Source organism: Python bivittatus, unplaced genomic scaffold (assembly GCF_059951505.1).
Source record: "Python bivittatus isolate LINGU-HERP-01145 unplaced genomic scaffold, Pbiv_v1 ctg000480_np1212, whole genome shotgun sequence".
NCBI classification, from domain to species: domain Eukaryota; kingdom Metazoa; phylum Chordata; class Lepidosauria; order Squamata; family Pythonidae; genus Python; species Python bivittatus.
In genome coordinates this window covers 28217895-28243524 of record NW_028277075.1, presented here as the reverse complement: position 1 = coordinate 28243524, position 25630 = coordinate 28217895, and the positions used below count along the sequence as shown (strand labels likewise).

General features: G+C 35.3%; 1 protein-coding gene across 4 annotated transcripts in view; it reads left to right on the top strand.

Annotated features, from left to right (window-relative positions):
* SIPA1L1 (signal induced proliferation associated 1 like 1) overlaps positions 1-25630 on the top strand; it is a 208294-nt gene that overhangs the window by 134549 nt on the left and 48115 nt on the right. For all 4 annotated transcript variants that reach the window (XM_088145570.1, XM_088145567.1, XM_088145568.1 and 1 more), the window contains 6 exons: positions 2550-2724; positions 7233-7336; positions 11112-11269; positions 13364-13937; positions 14774-15048; positions 16649-16930. In XM_088145570.1, coding sequence (XP_088001696.1) covers positions 2550-2724; positions 7233-7336; positions 11112-11269; positions 13364-13937; positions 14774-15048; positions 16649-16930 — 1568 coding nt within the window. The remainder of the gene's footprint in view (positions 1-2549; positions 2725-7232; positions 7337-11111; positions 11270-13363; positions 13938-14773; positions 15049-16648; positions 16931-25630) is intronic.

The window sequence follows — 25630 nt, the reverse complement described above, 5'->3', positions numbered from 1 at the left end:
GAGGCACTTCCTTGATAGTGATACTATTAAGTACAGGTATTACAAAATGATATTTCTTGGCAGTCATTGGTTGTCATTTCCTCTAGAGTTTAGATAAAAAAAGGGTTATGTTTGAATGTAGATTTTTTGTTCTTCTGTTTAGAATTTGCTTTTACCTACTGCTTTCAAACTGCTGATAATTTAGCACTATTTGCCTTTCATACTTTAACTGTTTTTAATCCTGTAGTGTTGAAATATGCCTGTGAACAAAAATTCAGGGAAAAAAATTAAGTATACTTTTACAGAATATCTGTAAAGGCTTTTTAGTTTCTAGAGTAAAATATGTATATAATTGTAGAGCTTATGTATATAATTGTTTGAAATAAAATTGCTTATTTCAGATATCCTAACAATAGAGTTTTCAAAACAGGCCCCAATAAACTTTTTTTTTCAGATGCTGAAGGAAAATGTTACGTATCTTTTGCTTTGCTTTGATTGTATAAAAAAACATTCTGACACTTAAAAAAAAAACTACAACATCTACATTCCTCTTCATTCCTGACAGGACTTGGCAGTTTTTCAGATTCAAGGAACTGTATTTGTCATAACATTAATTTTACAGCATAACATTTTACAGAAATGACTGTTGTCTTAGATGCTACAAGAATATCAAAAGATAATGTTCTGGAGATGCTCTCTTTCAAACAGTCCTACAGGTTACAGTGCAGGTCATAGGATTGTCTGAAAACACTTTTGTTTGAATGTTGCTTTAATAGGCAGAAATTTTTAAGTGATTAAAAATATTTTAATTTGATTTTTTAAAAATATATCATTTATGAAATAATATAGTACAGCTGTAATATAAACAGTACAGGAGGTTGTAATAGGCAATTTAAGAGTTGACAATATGTTTTAGGATAGTGAAAGTAGTTACTGTAATTCTATTATTTAAGTCCTTATCCCAACTATCATTCTGCAATGGTTTTGCACACACTAAAATTGTCCAATGTTTCATAGAGGTATTCTGTTAGATGAATGGAGTTGCTTTATGGGTTATAGTGGTTCAGAGATTTCGGAACATCCTTGTCAACTCCCCATTCAGCCATATACTTCACTCGATCATTTTGGTAAGATATTTTCTCTTAGAGAGTCTCCACATGTGGCATTCAAACTAGTTCAGAATCAGCACTGTGTCCTTATGCTCTCACATCATTGAGGCATTTCAGCAACTGAGCCGATTAATGCAGCACAGGAGGAAATTCTATGGAGATAGTTTTGTGGCACGAGCACCAGAACTCTGAGATGAGAAATTTCACTCATGTTTTGCTCTTGCTCCTCAGCTCTTTCCCCTTCCTACAGTAATAAATGCATTATGGTGCCTCACTTACTTTTTAGACCAAGTAATTCTCCCCACTCCATGAAACAAAGATCTATCTCACCACCATTTCATTCTTTTTAAACTGAGTGACATTTTAAATTGAAAAGTGAGCAAATTTCATTACAATATATCTCAGTCCCTGGTAAATTGGAGATTAGGGCTCTGGAGGATATTCAGAATCTCACACAATATTTCTCTGTCATTAAAAACCTATTTTACCAGGAATCCATAGTGTACCTCTGCATACACTCATAGGCTACAAGCATGCATACTTAACCTACTGTGTCTTTTCCAAGGTTTTTTTCCCCATTTTAACTGCATACGTATTTTAGATATCAAATATATTTTCTTTCTGCTCTGTAGGGCTCAGCTTCTTTTCTGTGTCTTCTATCCTTCTAGTTCTGTCAGTATAGCAAGCATATCAAAGATGTTAACTGCTATAGCATAATAATTGAAACAGATTTAATGATGTGATCATAAATAAACCAGGTACTTATCTAAGAACTCAGCTATTAGTGAGAAAGAACTAGTTTGGCTAATCTACTTTCCATACTACAATTCTTGGTAACTTTCTCATGATGAAAAGACTACCTGATGAAAAGACTTCCTTATACTTTAATTGCTCTCTCTCTTCATTTTTAAGCATTATTTTAGTAATTTTTTTGTAGTAATATAGTTGGATGACAAAAACTTGATTTATTTAATTATCTTAAATTACACATTTTAACAAAAGCTGTTTGTAAATTGTCATTTCAAGAATTATTGATATTGATTTGACTGGGTCAAAGCAATGGTTATCTTGTTTTATGTATTTAACTTCAAATTATCTTTAAACCCCAACATTATTGTGGTAAATTGAGAAAAAAATTAAGGCAAAACAAGCCGACGTTTTCATATTTTATTTTTTCAAAACTAGGGTTTAGAGTATTGAGGCTGCACATTTTTCTCTTTTGTATTTTTCAGTTTTTGGTGAAATTAGAATTGGGAATGCCAATAGTCTCTGAATTATTTTGTGAAGCAATCTGAAATACAGAAGAGTAAATGTATAGAACATTGTCATTTTCCATTTTTTTCTCCTCAGCTTTCTCATTAGAGAAAGCAGAGAGGAGTTTTGAAAGGAATATCCTTGTGCCTTTTGATGCAGCACAAATAATACAATAACACAAACTTGAGTTTCTGTTTATGTTTACAGTTAAGCTATCAGCTGAAAGTGGGAATCATGTACTGCAAGTCTGGACAAAGCACGGAAGAGGAAATGTACAATAATGAATCAGCAGGCCCAGCCTTTGAAGAGTTTCTTCAGCTGCTGGGAGAACGGGTTCGACTCAAAGGATTTGAAAAGTATCGTGCCCAGCTAGATACAAAGAGTAAGACTGCCTTTTTTACTCAGAATAATGCATACCTAATGAGTACATATTTCAGTAGTAGCAAATAGATATGATAGTAGAACATATATGGAGGAATTTGTGAGAATTGCGCCAGGAGGCCTCTATTCTCAGAGTATATTCAATACTGAATATACTCTATTCAGTATTGTCCTTATGGGAAGCAGCCCCATCAAAACCACTGTAATCTAATTTTTCTAAGGAATATATATTGATTCTTGGCCTATTGTTTGTCTCCTTCATGGCCATTTCTGGCCTTTTTGCTTTACTTTACTTTGTTCCTTAATACTATTGTATACATAAGATAAAGGCAGCTCTCCTTCCCCCCAAAGCCTATAGTATGTTTTTCTTTTTTCTTAATATCTGCATAGATTGCATCCTAAGGAGAATTGTTCAAAATTATGTCACTGCCTTAATTATAAGCATATTCTAGCTAAAACACGGTGAAAAAGGTGACTTTTTGACTAAGATCTTCAGACAGAATTCATGGAACCTAGAAAAAAGAAGGACATATTTAAATACACTAGACCCTTTTATTATGTGGCAGTCCTTTTATTCCTTAATGAGTATCATATTTGTGAGCTTTATGATGTTGAGATATGTAGTTGTCTCACATAGGAAACAGAGTGAAGAAAGCGTCATAAAAGTTTTTTTTTTAAGCATTTAAAACAATTAATTTAAAACAATGAATTTTTCAATGCAATGAATTTCCTGTTGCTATGACACTGCTTTTACTGAAGTTTTGACCACCACCAGCAGAGTCCTAAACTGTTAAAATATGGTAGCCCAGATGATTCCAGAAGCTGGTTTGCTATATTTAGGAACTCTAAAACATATCAGGAGTACAGAATTAAAATTACTATTTTTTAATTAAATGGCCCTCTTCCAATCTCTGGCATTTTACTTTCAGTTCAATTTACTTTGTGCTTGCTAAATTTGGGCTCTTATGCAGAAAGTATTTAGCAAGATGCAGAGTAAGAGAGAAAGAAAAACCATTTTTCTAGGTTTTTTGTTACATTTGATCTCTGCTAATATGTTGCTCCTCTTCATGAATTATTTACTTTGCATATATACTTCATTGATATAGACTTTACATTGAATAAAAGTTACATTGAATAAAAACCACTTTTTCCCCATGAATAGGCAAAAATTTACATTGGTAAAGTTACATATTGAACTGACCCTTACCAAATATTTTTTGGAAAGGTTACTGCTCATTCATTTTTAGACAGAGAACTTTAATTATGGACACTAATCAGTACTTCGTTTCTTTGGACAAAGAAACTATATATATGTGTAAACATACAAATATATACGTGTGTATGTGTGTGTATTTACTTTAAAATTGTATGTTGTTACTCTAAATTGACTGTTGGATGATTTTATAAAATAAATAAAACAAGTACTGAACTTTAATAGTATTTGTTCACTCAGACTCCCTTCGTATATCAGTAAAACCCCCATAAAGCTTTGATAACATTCAGTCGCAAAGAGAGGTAAAAATTCAGAATATCTCAAGAGGGGCCTATATTTTTCATGGAATTGTTTAACACCACACATCTGAAGAATATATAATGTGTCACTAATACTTTAGATATAAGCAAATATAAAACAAAAAGCTTCCTTTCTCTGTAAGTGCATATTTTATAATTCCATCAGAGACTTCTAGTACTTTAAAAATTAACAACTTTATTGTAGTATAAAATTTGATAAAATATAATTTTCCGACTAAAGTTTAGGCTATAGTAACTTTTGTTAGTCTATAAGAAGTTATAGTACTCTTCCCATTCATGCTGAGCCTTGAAAACACTTACCAGAAGTAGCATCATCCTGTATTCAGGCTTTATTTATTTATTTGGTTTTTGTCTTTTAAAAAGTTATAAATAATCCTCAAGTCATTGCAAATCATCAGCTAATTTGGAGCTTTAGAGCTGCACCTCTCCAGCTTCTTAATGTGTTCTTTAATTTTTCAAGACATAAGTGGTGCAGACTTGGGTTAAAGTGTCAGTGGATTATTGAAAGTCTTTCCATTTTTTAACAAGTAATATTTTTAGCTGATGAAACTGCTTTTGAAAAGATGGTGAAATTTTGTCAAATTTGGCAATTTTACCAATTTACCTCTAAGGACTGTAGTTATTTCAACTTATTTTAACTTGTTAACATTCCATGAGAGAAAGGTACTATGGCTGTTAATGTCAAAAGCAGACAAGTAATCTAAAAGCACAAGCAGGGATATTCTTCTCTGTCACACATACTCAACAGGCTGATGTCTAGTCAACCAATGCCATCTCCATGACATGCTGCAACTTGAAACCAGGTGGAAAAGGATCCAGAAAATCCATTTCATCCAGAAGTACTTGGAATTGCTCAGCCACCATTTGTTCCATGACCCCAGCCAAGAATGGCAAAATATGAAATTAATCTATAGTTGTTTTTTTAAAAATTATCCCATTATGGTCTCTTCAACGGGGAGCATACCCCACCACTTTCAAGAAAGGTGTCACTATGACTGGTTGTAGAGGTATTAATGATCTACAATACCTTCATCAATACACCCCTCCTAAACAGTACCATCCCAGAGGGAGCTGCACCTAAAAGGAGTCCTGTACTTGGCCAAATAGGCACTTGGGTCTATCTGAGCGGAGTACCCTTTTGGTTGTTTTAGTTATCCCATTCAGTTTTCCATTTTTATATATATTAAGCTATTTTTAATGATATATGGTTATTTCTTTTCTGTTAATGTTTATTTTTGTTGTATAGCTTTTATTCTTTTTGGTATCCTTCCATGCCTACTGTAGCTCTCCTGCTCAGTATTAGTATAAGCCAGAACCTTCATGACATGTTAGGACAATTTATTATTAAAAAGCAGAAAATAAGTATTTGGTCACCTACAAACAAGCAAGATGTCTGGCTCTCACAGACCTGTAACTACTTCTTTAAGAGGCTCCTCTGTCCTCCACTCGTTACCTGTAGTAATGGCACCTGTTTGACCTTGTTATCAGTAGAAAAGACACCTGTCCACAACCTCAAACAGTCACACTCCAAACTCCACTATGGCCAAGACCAAAGAGCTGTCGAAGGACACCCGAAACAAAATTGTAGACCTGCACCAGGCTGGGAAGACTGAATCTGCAATAGGCAACAGCTTGGTGTGAAGAAATCAACTGTGGGAGCAATAATTAGAAAATGGAAGACATACAAGACCACTGATAATCTCCCTCCCTAACCCTAACCATCAGTAACACACTATGCCGCCAGGGACTCAAATCCTGCAGTGCCAGATGTGTCCCCCTGCTTAAGCCAGTACATGTCTGGGCCTGTCTGAAGTTTGCTAGAGAGCATTTGGATGATCCAGAAGAGGATTGGGAGAATGTCATATGGTCAGATGAAACCAAAGTAGAACGTTTTGGTCTAAACTCAACTCGTTGTGTTTGGAGGAGAGAGAATGCTGAGTTGCATCCAAAGAACACCATACCTACTGTGAAGCATGGGGGTGGAAACATCATGCTTTGGGGCTGTTTTTCTGCAAAGGGACCAGGACGACTGATCCGTGTAAAGGAAAGAATGAATGGGGCCATGTATCGTGAGATTTTGAGTGAACACCTCCTTCCATCAGCAAGGGCATTGAAGATGAAACGTAGCTGGGTCTTTCAGCATGACAATGATCCCAAACACACTGCCCAGGCAACGAAGGAGTGGGTTCGTAAGAAGCATTTCAAGGTCCTGGAGTGGCCTAGCCAGTCTCCAGATCTCAACCCCATCTGGTTGAAAACCTTTGGAGGGAGTTGAAAGTCCGTGTTGCCCAACGGCAGCCCCAAAACATCACTGCTCTAGAGGAGATCTGCACGGAGGAATGGGCCAAAATACCAGCAACAGTGTGTGAAAACCTTGTGAAGACTTACAGAAAACGTTTGACCTCTGTCATTGCCAACAAAGGATATATAACAAAGTATTGAGATGAACTTTTGATATTGACCAAATACTTATTTTCCACCATGATTTGCAAATAAATTCTTTAAAAATCAGACAATGTGATTTTCTGGATTTTTTCCCCCATTTTGTCTCTCATAGTTGAGGTATACCTATGATGAAAATTACAGGCCTCTCTCATCTTTTTAAGTGGGAGAACTTGCACAATTGGTGGCTGACTAAATACTTTTTTGCCCTACTGTTATTTATTCTAGGAAAAAGTGCTGCAAAAACTTCAGAAGCCTTCATTAAAATCTGCGTTATATGGGTTCTAGCGTATCTACTTTAGAATATCTTTCTGGTTTTTCTGACAAGCCTTAGAATTTATAATGTATTAAAAACATAATGAAATAAAATATATAATATTAAAAATAAGTAGTACTTCTATTGTTCTATTCTGATTTAGAATAAAAGTTAAATGGATTTTGTCCTTGGGTTAAAATGTTTCTTTACAATGTTGTGGATCATGTTAGTTATAATAATAATAAATTAGGCTTTTTCTTTATATTAATTATTTGCAGCTGATTCAACTGGTACCCACTCTCTTTATACAACATATAAGGACTATGAAATCATGTTTCATGTCTCCACCATGTTACCATATACACCCAACAACAAACAACAGGTAGGAGCTACTTGCATCATCAGAATATTGAACTGTTATTTCAGATATTACATCAAATCACATTTTTGCCCCAAATCAAATAGCAGAAACAAATCTCTCTTGTACCCCATAATTTATTCTGTGATGAAGCCATGAAAAGAAAGTGGGAACTGTCTTTTCTGTTTTCAGTAAATTGAGTTTTTATCACTGATTAGACTGGCTTCATTTGTACTACAGAATCTCTTTAAGATATCTAAGTAAAGAAGCAAATCTGAATGGGCAACAAAAATGGCACCATGTGACATAACTAATTTGGGAATTAAGAGAAGAGTGTGTATAACTTTTTTCTCCAGTTGTAGATGTTTGGGGTTGTTGTCTTTTTCTTTACAGAAATTCTTCTATTTAAGTCATCTAAGGAGAAGTTCCTTTATCTCATGCTGGAAAATCAAATATATAGAAATGTTAGATGTCCATACTATTTAGAATTTGTTTTTGATTTTTAAAATTCATATGAATCCAGTGTATTTATTACTAGCACTCTAAGAATAAACTCTGGCCTAGACCATATATTCCCTTTGGGGTAACAGTGGAATAGCACCAATGGAACAGTAATATGAACACCTTCCCCATGGAGATATCTGCCCTAATAATTGGATTTTTTTGTGGGACCTACTGCTCTTTGCAAGGCAAAGTATTACCAAGCCAGGCCTCCAGATAATTAGCATATGATAGATCTAATTTGTTTGCAGACTGTTTATCTGATGGAGCCAGGGTGGAGTTCATATTGCTGTTCCACCATGCTGTATTACCATTAAAAAGTATGAGCGAGTTTGTTGATTCTCCATGGCAGTATTTGTGAAATCTCTGACAGGATATTCTCCAAATTCCATATGTTTCTACTTTCTGCAGTGGCCTGTCATATATGCTATGGCTTCAATCCAAAATATTTTAAACAGAGAGGAGAAGATGGAGAGAGAAACAGAGACTATTTTGTGAAATGTTATACGATTGAAAGCAAAAGCCAGAAAATGTATCTTTGTAGAAACACAATTTATAAAACATGGTTTTATATCAGTGCAAATATGTTTGATAAGATATAGATTATGCATGTATATAGTGAGCCATAGAAATGCTTAAAGGAGTTTGCACAAAGACTTCTGGAAAATTTTATATAAAATAAGACTTTCTCTAAGGTTGAAATACTGTTTTCTCAATAGTTCTGATGGGTAGGAAGAACTTTCTAACTGCAGAAAAGTAGACTCTTGATATTTTATACATATTAAATATTTTAACCTTGAGCTTGTTCCCAGTTTCCATCTCCAGTAATCGCTGAATATTTTGAACACATACTTCCCACCCATCAGGTGTACATGTGTGTGTGTGTCAGAAGTATAAAAATGGCAGGTGTGACCAGGCAAAGTCCCATTCCTTCTTACATATGTGTGATGTGTACAATGCACATTAAAAGGAGGTGGATTTTTTTAACAGTAATTTTATTAAAAATTACAGTTACAAAAATAAAAACTAATGCAAACTAAAGAAAAGAAAAATAGAAAGTGCAGAAAAGGAAAAAAATAGAAAAATAGAAAAGAAAGAAAAAGAAGAATATAGTAAAGAAAAAGAAAAGAAATATATAAAGAGATGACTTTCCCCTTTATCGCAAGTATAAACAATTTTAGTAACTTATCACCTTCTCTTAAAATACAACTAATGATCTCTTCCCATATCCCATCTCTTATCTATAAACAAATCCTTAAAGCCTTGTCATATCAGTCCTAATTAGCAAAAATCCATTAAGGACTTTCAGTCCACAGCAAAAGAGATAACAACATATCTATTTTAACCCTGATCAAACAAACCAACTTTATATTCCTTCCTTTTATTTCTAACAATCTTGATCTTTAGTCCCTTCAAATAATGTCCTAGAATTTGATTTCTTTTCATTTTTTTCTTTGTCTCTTCTCACAAAATTCTTCAAAGCTTTAATAAGCCCCTTTTGTAAATCCAATATAGGAAAATTATCCAGGTCACTCTCTTGGTTTGTTATTTGTGTATCCCTTTTAATTATTAAGACATCGGCTGGTTACTTTTCTATGCCCAGTGTAACATCTTTTTCCATACCATTCTTGTAGCCTGTCATTTTTAAATCTACTTTCAGGTCACTCTCGATCTTGTCAGGTAAAACTTGTTCCTCTTCCACAGCATCTTTTAAACACTATCTATAGAGGCAGATACTCTTAAAGTTAACTTCTGGATCCATTGTTCAAAAATATCCTTCAATATGTTCCATGTTAAAATATTTTGCTTCATTCTGTATTAATAAGTCAAATTAGAGTGTTCTTCTCCTTTAAGTGTAATCTTTAGGTTTTTCTGGTTCCCTCTAGTCTCCAACCTTCAAAGTCTCATCCTATCATTTTTTTTTTTAAGAGAATTCAAAACAAAAGCATTTTCCAACGGGAAGGATTCTTATAATTAATTCCAAAACCTTATTTCAAATCCATCTGGACGCTTAGTCTTTTTGTAACTTTCCAGAATCCACGTTCTAATCACCTTTTTGCTGTTTATTCCGAAAAAAATATTTTTTTTTTTAAGTGCTTAAACTTGTGTTTAAAACCTCTTTCGCTAAGGATTGAAGGAAACTCACCCAGTGCTGTAAAATGTGTTGATCCAAAGGTTTCTAATAGCTGAAAAGCAGTTAACAAGCAATTTCCAAAAGTGATTAGAAAAGGAAATATGCAAACCCAGTGTCCTTTTAAAGGCGCCAACCATGGTTTGAGCAAGATGGCTATTCCCTCGTCTCCCAGAGCTCTAAACCTGCTGGTGACTGCTGTCTTGTGTCTCCTCTTGAGGAGCAACTGTCTGGAGCACTTGTGGGTGATCTCAAGTCCTTTCCTTGTCTGGAGAGAAATTATGAAGAGCCAGTGTACTCACCAGCTCTTCATTCTGCCGCAGTTGTCGGCTCTACTGTCTTCAGTTTGCCATTTCATCCCCAGAAGTCAAAGGAGTATGGATCTTTGATTGCCCGGTCACACTTGCCATCTTGACACAATTGACCACCACCATCACCATTCTCCCTTTGGATGTTCCTGATCCCATTTTTACTACTATAAATCCTTAAAATTTTGCTAATTATTATTTGAACTGAATTGGGGAAAAGGTATATTTTAGAGATCCATATCTGAGTTTTGAAAAATGTAATAATTGTAAATAAGAATGTTTTATTGTGGTGGTTTAAACTTCTTTATTCTCATCTAACGGTTTGAATCTCATGTTAATTCTATCAAACAAGTTCCTCTTATTATAAATTATAAGAAACTTGAGGGGTTTCTTCCCCTGATAAACACTTTTTTAAAATATAGCCTGAATTGAAGAACACAAAGAGAATTAAATTGGTAAGTATGCCAATATAAAATCATAATTTTAATATACAGAACAGTATTGTCAAAATTAAAAACTTTAGCATTTTGTAAAGATTTAGAATAGCAAATAGACAAGCAACATAATAATAACATTTTTATGACTGTAAATTTAATTTTAGAAACAAAGATCTACTCTGTAGAAAGACTTTTTTTTTTTCATTGAAGTAGATTTCTAACTGTTGTTATGGAAACTGTGAGTACTAATTTATTGTAACATAATTTATATTGATAAATTCTTCATTTGCTTATTTAGGAACAATTTTTTAAAAACCATCACATATTTTTTTTAAACCATCAACTAATGGGAACAAATAATTACATTCTGTAAAACATATATGCTTTTAATTCTCATGGATTTCTTCTCTTCATGCTCAAAGCTGTTAAGAAAACGACATATTGGAAATGATATCGTGACAATAGTTTTCCAAGAACCTGGAGCCGAATCATTCAGCCCAAAGAATATTCGTTCCCACTTTCAGCATGTCTTTGTCATTGTCCGAGTGCACAATCCTTGTACTGACAACGTTTGTTACAGGTAGCTATTACAGTGTTGATGATAGCTTTGCATGACAGAGAATAATGATAAGTTGCAATATTTGGTGTTCTGTTTTCTAATGTCTTTTATCATTTTTTGGTAAAATATCATTTTTCAGTAATTCAGGTGCAATTACAGGTATATGGAAGTCTGAGAAATGTTTAGTATTTCTGTTTTTCCTATCAAAAATCTTCATATATGAGTTAAATATATTGAAACTAATGGCTTTGCAGAGCAGAATGAAAACCAAATATATCTTATACATTAGCTTTGTAGTGGTTATCCCACAAAGTTTATGTGCATGGAATTTCTTTTGAATGCACAGTAAGCAGAATGTGTGTTTCTGAAAAATGGCTATATATGACTTCCTCTGAAAAATATGCAAGACATATAAATGAAATCTTTCAACATTAGTGATTGGGAAATAAGATACTGAAGATACAGTTCTCTTTAAGGTATTAGAAATACAAATATTGGTTATTTATTTCATATGCTCTTCTTGAAAGACTCCACATATTTCTATGTAAAGTAATAATAGCATATAAGAAGATTATTTCAGAATTGTGTAACAATTAACAATTGTCTTGTTGTTTGGAGTACTTAAACCGGGAAAGACCCTTGAAATGGAAAGAAGAGACTATGACTGTATTTTCTGTTTGAGGGACAGGGCTTAAACAATAATGCTATGCTACCCTGCTCTCATTGTAGGTAATCTTTGTAAATATAATCACCATTCTTTCTTGATAGTCACATTTCCTTCCTATTCCTCTCCCCCCTTTTGATAAAGCCACTGGTGCAGTCTTAATAAAATCAGAGCCCACATCATTTAGGCCACTTTTTTAAGTGGCTCCCTAATATAATAGAAAACCCATGGAGATAATGTTGACCTTTCTTTTTAATATAGTTGTTAGCGGGTATGTAGAAGCCCAATGGCACCCACAGTCTGCATTTTGGACTGGTAGGGAGCAGAGAGCTTGAGAGGAAAGCAACAGACCTATGGTGGGAGGGGGAGTGTAATGTAGCAGCTGAAGGATGTTGTCAGATTCTCAAAAACACTAGGAAGAGATGAGTATGGCATGGAGTCTTCTACTGGCTCTTACAGGTAGAACAAAATCTGAGTGGTGAAAATCTGTTGTCATTCAAACCAGAAGGATTTTCACACATGCCAGTATAAAAATGCTGGTGAAAAAAGAGGATTGGATCCTGCTGAATTACCAGTGCAGTGGTTCACATGCATTAATGTTTTATTTAAATCCTACTGCTCTATTCTTTACATTTTTTAAAGGGAGGTTTGCATTATTGCATTTTCCATATAATTCTCACTTCCATCGATACAGTCATCTGCTACTCTTCTGCTTCTTTTCTTTTTGGTTAAGGAGCAATAGAAGTAGCAGTCCCAGTAAACATTTGAAAATAACCTTTATGCTAATCAGCAAGTGTTTGTGTTTCTTTGTAACTCTGGGAGGGACGGTTAAAATTTTGTGTAGTCTAAAGGTATTTCTTGTGTTTTCAGGGCACGTGGGAGTGGTTGTTCCAAATATATATGAATAAAAGATTAAACTATGCAAAGTGTCAATGTGTGAATGCTTTATAGCAGGGTAACTTCACTTCAAAAATGTTTTGTTGTTTGTAAGTTTGCAGAAGAACAAAGATGTGTGTAAGATGTTACTGACTTCATAAAAGGGGAAATAGCGTGCAAAGCTTTGCAAACTTTGTACACATCAAACAGACTGATTAATTAATCATGTAATAAGTGTCATATGTAGTCTGTACATTTATTCATGAAACCTTAAGGTTCAATAATTCTATTTATCTTCCAAATATCACATGTAAAGGGAAAAGTTGCTAAGCAATAATAATAATGATATAATATACTCAGATATATATTAAAGAAATTTTAAGGAATAGGCTAAATTGTAAATAATTAGTACATCAGAGAACTTTTTTTTTTTATGTCATAATGCATCTTGCAGTTGTTATGGAGTATCCTCTGTAGACCTGGACTGTCTAAAGAAAACAAAGAGAAGATAGGACACCGAAATGTATAATGTTTCTGCATATTGTTTTAAATCACATTTTTATGTATTTTTGCAGTGTTGCTGTGACAAGATCAAGAGATGTGCCCTCATTTGGACCTCCAATTCCTAAAAGCATCACCTTTCCTAAATCAAATGTATTCAGGGACTTCTTACTGGCCAAAGTGATCAATGCTGAGAATGCAGCTCATAAATCAGAAAAATTCCGTGCTATGGCTACTAGAACCCGTCAGGAATACTTGAAAGATTTGGCAGAAAAGAATGTGACAAATACACCCATTGATCCTTCTGGCAAATTCCCTTTCATCTCACTTGCTTCTAAGAAGAAGGAGAAATCCAAACCTCATCCAGGAGTAGAACTCCATAGTTCTGGCGCTGTTGTCTGGATTCTCCATGCTAAAGACTATAGCAAGGGCGTAGATATAGATTGTCTTTTGGGCATTTCTAATGAATTTGTTGTCATAATTGAACAAGATACAAAAAGTGTTGTATTCAATTGTTCCTGCAGAGATGTAATAGGTTGGACTTCAACTGATACAAGTGTTAAAATTTTCTATGAAAGAGGAGAATGTGTTTCTGTGGAAAGTTTCAAAAACCCTGAAGATATCAAGGAAATTGTCAAAAGACTAGAGGTTAGAATTCCTTATTTCCCCCTTCCCTTCCTTCCTCAAGCATAAGTACATATAGAAAAGTTTTAGTTTCCTTCTTGGATCTGAGCAGCAAACTAGCAAAGTAAAATGGTTCAGCCACTTGTTAGGTTATTTTTCTCATTCTTGTCCTACCCTATCAGACCAATAAAATGTCTTGTTCCTTATTTGTCTAGTTTTTGTCCAGATTAAGGTCTGGAATGTGTATTTATAATATAGTATTAGTATCTATAATTTTGCTGCAGATTTATATAGGAAATGTTCTTATTTGTGTAATCAGAATAGTATTTTCCATGCTATGAGAAAAGACCTAATATTTTTCTGTTGCATTCAAAAATATTACTGAGAATATCCTTTAGGAACAGGACTTGAAATAGTAAAACAGAGTTCCACACCAATAGAAGATTTGACTGAATTATAAAGAATGTCAAATCAATATAGGATTTAATAATTAAATGCTTTTTGTCAGTCTATAAATGAATACTAGTCTACAAATCCTCTATTACTGTGGGTATTGTTTCATAAATTACTGTATTTAATGCTTTTGTGACGTTCATAATTATTTTAGCTATTACTGGAATATAGCTAGTCATTTATACAAGATCAGACTAAGTCTGGGATTCTACTCAGTAGTGAACCAGCTATCTTCCTCAAAAACTATACAGTATAATTGCTATATTAATAAGGAATTACAGTGTTCTGTCTTGGTTCACACTCTGTTTTAAACATCTAGCCCATTTATTTGTGCCTCCTACTGAATACAGTTCATTGTACTAAACTGTTCCCATTACCCCTCCACATCTCTGCCTTCCAAATCTCAGCTCGTGACCAAGGGATGTGAGTCAGTGGAAATGACTTTACGACGGAATGGATTGGGTCAACTTGGCTTCCATGTGAACTATGAAGGAATTGTGGCAGATGTTGAACCCTATGGATATGCTTGGCAAGCAGGATTACGACAAGGCAGCAGATTAGTGGAAATTTGCACTGTAGCTGTAGCTACTCTAAGCCATGAGCAAATGATTGATCTCCTGCGAACTTCAGTTACTGTGAAGGTTGTCATTATCCCACCTCATGAAGATTGTACTCCACGAAGGTATTTGGCAAGCAGTGAATTAATTAATATCTATCACTGATTAAAAGACAGCCAGTTTGGTGTAGTGGTTAAAGCATCAGGCTAGAAACCAGGAGACCTTGCGTTTTAGTCCACCTTAGGCACAGAGTCAGCTGGATGATCTTGGGCCAGTCACTCTCTCTCAGCCTTAGGAAGCAGGCAGTGGCAAACCACTTCCAAATCTTGCCAAGAAAACTACAGGGACTTGCCAAGGCAGTTGCCAGGAGCCAAAAACTGAATTGAAGGCACCAAATCATCATCATCATCATCATCATCATCATCACTGATTTAGTTTGTTAATCTGAGAATTTGAACCCACTCTGTGACATAGGCACTCTTCAGTAGTTTCAGATAGGAAAGTTAATAACAATTCACACTGGATTATTGTAACATAATGAGGGATAGATTCAGAAGTTAGAACAGAATACAAGAGCTAGGTTTCTGGCTGGAGGTGGCTTACCCATACATTTTTTGTTAAAAGATGTGCTGTGGCTGTAGTCTGCTATCAAGACAGGTGAGAGTGTTGGCATCAATATAGAAAGCCAGACCCTATATAGCCTGGAACCAGCTATCATACAGTGTATTTTCCTGAGCACCTTCAGTGTTCAAGAGAGTCCTGCTTTCCATATTACATATGCTCCCAATGATTTGCAACTTCCTTTTTGAAGGCTTAGCAGTAAAAACAAGGGCAGTCCTTCTCTGTTGATGACGTTTTTGCTATAAAATAACCTCTTCTCGGTGATATACACTATCCCAGTGCCGGCCAATATTGCTTTCTTATTTTTGCAAACCACTTTGGGATTTATACAAATCAGTGTCATTATGTAAATACATTTAGTAAAACGATGAATATCTTTTATCAGGATTTCCACCATTATAGGTTATTTAAAAAGATGGACCAATTATGATTAGTTTGCTTGTTGCATTTATATTGATGGTAACTATTTTAAAAGACATTGGTATATGGAGTCCTTGGTGTTCTCTGAGCTTGGTTATTTGCTTACAGACATTTCATTACCCAGCTAGGTAACATCATCAGTGCTGGTGAGTATGGGGTTTGCTCCCTGTTTATATTCAGAAACTTGCCCTGCCAGTGTTGGTAGGGGTGTGGTTTTCTCCTTGGTGTTCCTGTAACTTCTTCAATAAGCAGGAGGGATGTTTCCCTTCCTAGAAAATCATTAGATTTAACTGATAAATTGGAAAAGAAACACGACAGTTTTTACTGATGCCACCTTCCCCTATGCATGTTCACAGGATAGGGTAAGGGAAGAAATGGTAAAACATGTGTTGTGACTCAAACACTGTCCCTTTTGCACTTGTACTGTGATGTTGCATGCAAGGGATAAGGCATGCATTGTGATGATCCAATACATGTTTTGTCATTCTGAAAAACCATGGCTTGCTGCAGACATCCCAGAAATACAAGCTAAAAGTATTATATTTGGAACTAACTTATAACAATCTGTGAGTTTCATACTTGTATTTAAGATATTCTCATTGCTGTTTTATAAGGATAACAGTGCACTTCACATGCTTTCCCTTTATTTCATACGTTGTTTAACCTTCCTTTTCAACCTTCCAGGAGTTTTTCAGAAATTCACCGCATGCCAGTGATGGAATACAAAATGAATGATGGTGGAGTTCCATACGAGTTCAAATTCCCATTCAGAAATAATAACAAGTGGCAGAGAAATGCTAACAAGGGACAAGTATCTCATGTTCAGCAAATGCCATCTCAGATGCAAAGCCCAATTACCACTAGAGTTGCCTCAGGAAAAAGTGAAGGAAAAATGCCTCCTCCAGATCGGGCCGCCAACATTCCACGCAGTATTTCTAGTGACGGCCGTCCACTGGAGAGCAGAAGGTACGAGACTAACTTGGGGGTGTTCTTTTGCAGTGGAAGTAACAGAATTTTTAAATCCAAAGTGTAAAGAGAGTGTTAAATAGGTAGTTCTTAAAACAAAAGAAAATAGTCACAAAGCTACCTCTCCATTCTTAAATCAGACCAATTTTTAAAAAATATTTGGAATCTTAAAAAAAGACAGTAAATTAACTGAACAATTACATTTGTATTCTTTAAATAATGTTGGTCCTGCTTCTGACTTATTTCCAATTACTTTTTAGAGAAAATGTAATTATGAACTTACTGCTTGCCTCTGATCTTCCTAGGGCCTTCTTTCTCCTATCTTCCCTACCTATCCCCACCATGAGTGTCCTCGACTTCCTGTGTGGCATATCCAGTTGCCCAACTTCTGACAGTAAAACTGTGTTCTATACTTGAGCACCCATAAAGGTGACATTCTGGACCTTATTAGAATTCACTTCTTTCAGCAGAGGAAAGTTTGTAAAATCTCTGGAGTTTTTGCTCTTTCATTTTTTCTATTCACAATTAGTTTAACATGTAAAAACAGTGAACATGTTTATTCATTCCAAAATATTTTTCTAAAATTGCTATAATAAAAAGCAAGTGTAATTTGAAACTTGTTAGTATTTCTCCATTCCTCCAGATGTAAAAATAAAAAAGAGGGGAAGGTCAAGCCAATATAGTGAGTTAGCTTTTATATTTGTTTATGATCAGTTGGTATTTGGTGTTACTTATTCTTCATATGTGTTATGAACTGATACAGTCAGCATGCCTAAAGATATGAGTGTTAATTCCAGTTTATTTGACATGATGTACACAATCTTATATACTCTTGGCTGTCAGATGTTCCGTCAAATTTCAGCAAAATCTGGCTCATATAGAATTCATTTTGATGTGGCAGATTGTCTCTCCAACCTCTGTTCTTACTCTTTAAAAGAATAGGCTTTACAATTGAAAATAATGACTTTTTAAAAAGTTTATGTCAAGTGATTTCACAAAAAATACTTTTCATGGTAATTTCTGTTTTGATAGGCCAGTAGATTATGGTTCACTATGCTCCATTGTTTGCTTGTTTTTCATGTGTACGAGGAATGTTGGCAGTTTATAATTAGTTGTAATTTGCTGGTTGACTGATTTAACTTATGATGATAACAAAGTGATTAAGTGGGAAAGATGCTTGCTACAGTGCATTCTTACTTGGGAATAAACTATATTGAAGAAGAATGAATGGATTCAATGATGCTTTGTACTAGTAGAAAATATTTAGGCTTGCCAAGATAGGACCTTTGTTGCCAAGGTAAGACCTTGCCAAGGTAGGACCTTTGTTTTGTTCCACTGCACTTAAAATCTTGGGGTATTAGGGGATACCGAGGCACAGAATATGTGGTTACAGGAAATGTAAGGAACTGAAAATAAAGACACCACACATATAGAAGAGTTAAATAATGCCCAATTATCAAGAAGGAATACCAACAGATACTTAGAGTGTAGAGATACTTTTGTCAGGCAAGCAAAAGCTTAAAATAAGCTTAGGTTAGTGAAGTATGCTAAGAATTGCAAAAAAGGTTTTGTTAGATATGTTAAAAGAAAACCAAAATAAAATTATCACTACCAGCTGTTCATTGAAGATGGTAAAATGTTAGCAGGTAATAAAGAAAAGACATATCGACTCAACTCCAATTTGGTTCAGTTTTTCAATAAAAAGCAAATATTCTACCAAAAATCTAAAGAACAGGACAAAGGGGCAAACAGAACATCAAATAAATGGCAGTGAGTGGTGGCTAAGGGGAAGTAGGAAAATTAAGAGCATGTGGGCTGATAGGATAGCCATTACCAGTGTCTTTGGCTTCAGTTGTAGGCTGCATATCCATCTGCCCATGCCATGCACCCACATTCTTCCCAGGACCTTTCTTTCTCTACCTTTACTTAGCTGCTAGCAATGTCCTTGGCTCCAATCACAGCATAAGGAGAGATAGAGAAAGGAAGGCTCCAGGAAGATTGGGTGGCAGGCCAACACACAGGTCACATGAAGGATGGTGGGACAGAGGAGTAAGGACCCAGTAAGACCCTCTGGATTTATTCTTGACTAAAATCAGGAACAACCAAAATGTTCAGTTTTGCCAAACCACAGTTCATCCTGAACTGTTTGGCAGAACCTCTGAGCTACAATTAGGTGGTACTTAAAAGTTTGTGAACCTTTTTGAATTGTCAATATTTCTGCATAAATATGACCTAAAACATGATCTGTCCACCAGATATGGATCATTTTTCTCAATAATTAAATGAACAAGGATAATGTTTTTGACTCATTGGTTTGAGTTCTCTTTTATCTAGTTTTAGGGCTATTCTTGATCTTACCATCAAGAAATGAAGTGTATGATTGGAGCATTCTTTGCTGGTGACCTAGTTGAGGCAGCTTTGGGGGACACGTAAGACAAACAGCTTCTCAGAGATTTCACTGAGCAAGCAAATAGGAGTTTGATAGGGGAGTTTAAGGGGGAGGGAGTTCTTTTTGTTGTTGTTTTGTTTACAAGAGGAACATGATGAAGAAAACTGTTCTTGTGAGCTGTAAGGGATATGCCATGTTTGTTTTTCTCCCTGATGATGACATGAACTATTTATGTAACAAATGCAATCAAACTGCCCTCCTGAAAGGGAAGGTGAAAGAACTAAAGGCAAAACTGCCCAACCCAGCTTATCAGGTAAGATGGGAGATTCCTGAATTAGAAACAGAAAACATTTTTGGAGGTACAGTGGGAGCAAGAAACCTCCAGAAAATAGGAAAAAGTCAAGTGGAGAGATGTAGGAATGTGACACAAAGGCCCAAGTCTGTAAAGAAGAGCTTTTATTTGCTGGCTGTGATCTTTGAAAAATCATGAAGGATGGATCAAGTGCCAGACGGTCAGAGAAGAGGCAAAATTGTCCTTATCTTCAGAAAGGGGGATAAAGAAGACCCAGGCAACTACAGACCAATTATCTTAATTCCAATGCCAGGCAAATTTTGGAATACTTTATTAAGCAGTTTGTTTATGAGCTTTTCCCAGATGATGGATTGCTTGGCAAGGAGCCAGCATAGGTTTATCAAGAATAAATTCTGCCAAATCAACATTATCTCCTTTTTGAATAGAACAACAGTTTACTTGAGCACAGAAATGTGGTGGATAAAGTGTACCTTGATTTCAAAATATTTGATAGTGTTCCCCCCTACTGCACTCCAAGATTTTAGCAGAGAAGATGGCAAAATGTGAGCTGGATTATGCTACCATTAGATGGATAGAGGTGGTTAAACAATAATATCTAACCAGTATACATCTGTGGCTTCATGTCAAAGTAGGAGAAAGTATGAGTGGCATACTATATATGTTTTTCAAATTTGTAGGTGACACAAAAATGGGGGATAGTATCCAGTTTCAGGAGGATGTTAGGCTGTAACAATAGGCATAAACCAGCAAGATTAATTTCAACAAGGACAGATGCAGAGTCCTACACTCCAACAGGAAAAATCAAAACTGAATATAGAATATGGGGAGGGTGGGGGACCATACTGGCAGCAATACACGCAAAAGGGATCTGGATGTTTTGGTAGGTCACAAGCAGTAACAAATCTGCAAGAAAAACAAATTAAATCCTATGCTGCATCAGGAGGTGGTAAATTCTCTTTCGCTGGAGATGTTTAAACAGGCTGGATGGCCAACCTTTGAGAATGCTGTAGTAGCGGATTTCTGCATTGGGCAAGGGTTTGAACTACATGGATTTCAACCCCTTACATTTTGTAATTATGTTTCATTATACTGTACAAGTAGAACATGACCCTTGGGGTTTCCAACTAAACATGTCATAAAAGCATTAAATTAATAGTCTACTCTTTTGGAAGTATTGCTTGACACTTGGTTAACTCACTTCTGCTCATGCTGTTATCCAGCTAATTTTGTAATTTTAATTCAAGAACCATGCAGATTGTGGGGAAATCAGCAATATTATACTGTGGAGGCAAAAGCAAAGAACAAAAGCATTCTGCCAGCCCAGAAGCAACAACAGATGTAAATATTTTAAGAAATCTAAGCAGAAGAATTGCAAAAAATATATGCTATAAAATCTCAGCATGAATTACAGAATAATTTTTTGGATATAGGTATATTTGTCCTATTTTTAAAAACTTAAAAAAATACAAAGCCCAGAGCCTGGTTTCACTTAATATGTAGACCCCAATCTGGAGAAATAATCCAAGCTGACTGGATTCCAATTATTGGATCTCACAATTGTTGAAATTGGATTCTTGCCTCAAAATGCAGTCAAAATGGACTCTTTTGCAGCTTTATAGCTAGAATTTAATGATTGCAAGGAAAATACTTGGGACTAAAGCTCCAGTAACTTGTCCAAGACTTAAATACTGATTTGGTCAAAATTACACAGTACATAACTTCTAGAGATGCCAGTTGCATTCACTAATTTTATTTATTTATTTGTTCTGCTTAAGGTAGCATTTAACAAATTTTTTAAAAAGTTAAGTTTTCCCATCTGCATTAGCTAATTTAATAGTGGCTATTTGCTCACCAGAACCACCCAAAATTAAATACTGCCAAAGTGAGCATTCCTTAGCAAATTTGACACATAGCAACCAAATGGATCAGATATGCGATGGAGAGAGATGTCATTTCGGAAATGCACATTTGCAGGGGATGCTGGTCTCAGTCTTTCCTTATGTTCATATAAAAGAGTGAAGGGGGAGGGGAAATGCCTAAATCCCCCTGACTGTGATTACAGGTTTCCTGGCTTTTTAAGTCAGAAATCAGAACAGAATATTGATGTATCAGCTCTAAAATAGTTATAACTTTTTAAAAACACACATGCATACACACACACATCTGGCCCCTCCCCAAATCCCATTAATTTACTTACTTTGCATCATCAACCATGCCATAAATAATATCTGTGTGTATAACTTAGTTTCCAGAATATTAAATATTTGAACTTTTTTTCATAGGCCCTCCAAAATCTCAAGGCCTCAGTACCAGATACTGTGTTTAGCTATCCATGATCCAAATACCTTTTCCAATTATCAGAACTAGAATGAAATTAAATGATTTGTAGCAGAGAAAATGTTGCTACCTATGATAAAAATATCATGCTTTCTAGTCAGATAACTTTATATATATATATATATATATATATATATATATATATATATATTTGCATAGGAGTAGACATATTTCCTATTTGCATATTTGCATAGGAGTAGACATATTTCCTATTTGCATGTCAAATGAGAAAGCCAAACTAGATATTCAGTCTTTGGTAGTGTTGCATCTATCTAGCCCTTGGTCCTGCTGCACTCCTAGTAAAAAACATCCGTTTTTGGAACATAATATATTAGTTTTATCTGATAATGCTAATTAATTTTAAAAATAGATTTTTAATTTATGAATAAATGAATTCTACAGCTAGTCCTTGACTTACAACCACAGTAGGGACCAGAAAATTTGGTGTTAAACTGTGCGGTCATTAAGTGAGGCATCACATGACCACACCCGATTTTATGGCCTTTTTTTGCTCTGGTCATTAAGTGAATCACTGCAGTTGTTAAGCAAGACATCGACTTTCCTTGCTGGCTTCCCCATTGACTTTGCTTGTTGGAAGCTGGCTGAAAAGGTTGCAAATGGTGATCGTGTGACCACAGGACACAGGGGCCGCATGGGGGTTCACACCAGTGGAAGTGGCTCGTGGGGTAATTGAGGTTACTCCTCAGTCATCTTGAATTTTTTTAGTTTTTATGTATAGGGTTTGTTTCTGTAGTCTGACTTTTTAATTAATTTTAATTAATGAATGGGGTATTTATTTTTTAACTCTTTGTGGCTTTTACTTTTATTGTAAGCCGCCCATAGTCACACACTGGGGAGATGAGTGGCACACTAAATAAGTAAATAAGTAAGTAAGTGCGGCGGTTGCCAAGTGCCCAAAACACTATCACATGACTGCGGGGGACACTGCAATGGTCGTAAGTGTGAGGACCTGTTGTAAGTCACTTTTTTCAGCACTGTCATTACTTCGAACAGTCGCTAAACAAATGGTCATAAATCAAGGACTATCTGTATTTCCAGAAGAGGTTTAGAGAATTCATATTAAGCATTATATCATGGCTAACTTCCATATTTATATTTCCACAAAATCCTTAAGAGAATTTGCCACAGGAAAAAAATGAACCATTTTAACTAACTTTAACCATGATAATCTTAACAGGATTTTGTCACTTTGATTATCTCTACAGATTTTTGAATTCTGGTATGTTATACCATTTTGGTCATAGGGATTACATACCTGTCAGGCCTAGCCCAAAACAACAATTAAACAATCCAGTCAACTATAGTTCCTTTATTTGCTTACACCTTATAGACAGAATCTTGCCAAACTAAATCTATACTACAGCATCTAGTGGATATACCCTGGGAGATTCTAGGGAGTGGCAACCCTGAATCTCTTACTCTTCCCACGCTCCCCCTGCGGACTATGTTGTCTTTTGTCTCCTTTCCCCTGCTGGAATGCAACCCCTCCTTCTTGATAGCCTTGATCTCCCACATCACTCTCCTCCTCATAGATATATTCCATCACAATATTGCCACAGGCAATTCTGACCCTTTTTAGTCAAGTAGTATCTGCCATACTGTGTCTTTTTCTAATACACAGTATTTTGATTTCAACAAATAGTATTAGAGATGTAATTTATCATGTAGCTGATTAAGAAAGGATGAGTTTGTATGGAGGTGAACCTGAGTGTGACTTCCAGAAGGCATCTATTGTAAATATGTGGGCTGGTTGTACATTTTTACAGTAATACAACAAAGCTATGAGATACTGATTTTTATATTTTCTAATGCCTTTGAACACTATTGCAATAATGTATCCACCATATTTTGTATGCTATTTTTACAAGAGGAGGAGGAAGGCCAGTCTGTTGTTATAGGAACTAAACATTATATTCTGGATGCAAGAGACAATTTTTGGGACGTACACAGTATCCACAGTAATTGGCTGGGGTATCATACCATTGTTGCTACTGGGGCCAGGAAGTTATGCAAGCTCTGCTATTGATGTGGTTTTATGATTGGGATGTATTGTTTACCTTGGGTATCATGGGTTATTGTTTGTGGCTGTTGGTTTTAATCTTTGTCACTGGGCAGCCATATAAATAAATACATTACTGAATAGTTGTCTGCATGTAATTACATGAGTGACCTGTGATCATCCTTCATGTGTATTCCCCAGTGGTGCCCATACCTGCTGCAATAACAAAAAACAATATGCGATTTTTCTGTTGGTATGGAAAATATTTCTTTTATTTTAATGAGCATGAAGAGGGTACCTAAAGATTTCTCAGAAGAAGAGATACTTGAGAATACTAAAAGCATGATGCTAGATAGACCAGAGTTATGGAGGAAAACTTCAGTTAATAGGAGGTGGGGACAATCACAGAATGCCAGTAATGAAGATGAGAAGTACCACAATTTATTTCAACACTTACTGAAGACTTATCACTTCAGTCAGGCATTCCCTGAATCTTTTTGTTATATTTTTTTCCTACTACCAGCTTTTTAAATAAATGTTTTATATAGTGTTATAATTATTCTTTTTATCATTATATTTTAATACATTTTTGTGTTAGTAGATGGTACAGAAATATATTCAGTAAATAATAAAATAATTGATTGATTGATTGATCATGTCCCATCAAGTCGAATCTATCTACTCTTAACAACCACATAGATAGTTTTCTCCATGAGGATCTATCCCCAACCTTCTCCTTCAGGTCTTTCAAAGAAGTACCTGTCATCGCTGTAATTGAACCCATCCACCTTGCTGCTGGTTGTCCTTTTCTCTTTCATTCTACTTTTCTCAGCATTATAAACTTCTCCAGAAAGCTAGATCTTCGCATAAAATATGTGCAAAGTATAATAATTTGAGCTTGATCATTTATGCCTTGAATGAGAACTCTAGATTGATTTGTTTGATAATCCATTTGTTTGTTATCTTGGCTATCCATGGTATACTCAGGAGCCTTCTCCAACACCAAAGTTCAAAAGGGTCAATACTCTTCCTATCCTGCTTCTTCAAAGTCCAATTTTTGCTTCCATAGATTGTCACAGGAAAAACCATTGCTTGCACCACTCTTTGTGTGTAAGATACATCATAGCATCTGAATATCTTTTCCAAGACCTTATTTGATATTCTACCAAGTGCTACTCTGTGGTATGTTTCCTGACTGCTGATTCTTTTACTGTTGACAATTCTAAAAGGCAGAAAGTATCTACCACTTCAGCATCATCATTGTCAGTTTTAAGTCTGGTTGCTGTTGTTAGTTTGATCTTTATATTTAATCTTAGTTGCATTTTTTCACTGTGCTCCTTGACTTTCATTACTAGAGCTTGGAGATAATTTGCATTTTCAGCTATCAGAATGATGTCATCAGCATAGCTCAGGTTATTGATGTTTCTTCCTCCAGTTTTAAACCACATTCATCTTCTTCCAACCAGCTTCTCTCAGCACATATTCAGCATATGGATTGAATAAATATGGGGAGAGTATACAGCCTTGTCTCACTCTTTTGCTGATCAGGAGCCATTCTGTTTCACCATGTTCTGTCCAGATTGTGACTTCCTGACCTTTGTATAAGTTTTACATGAGGGCAATGAGATGCTTTGGGATTCC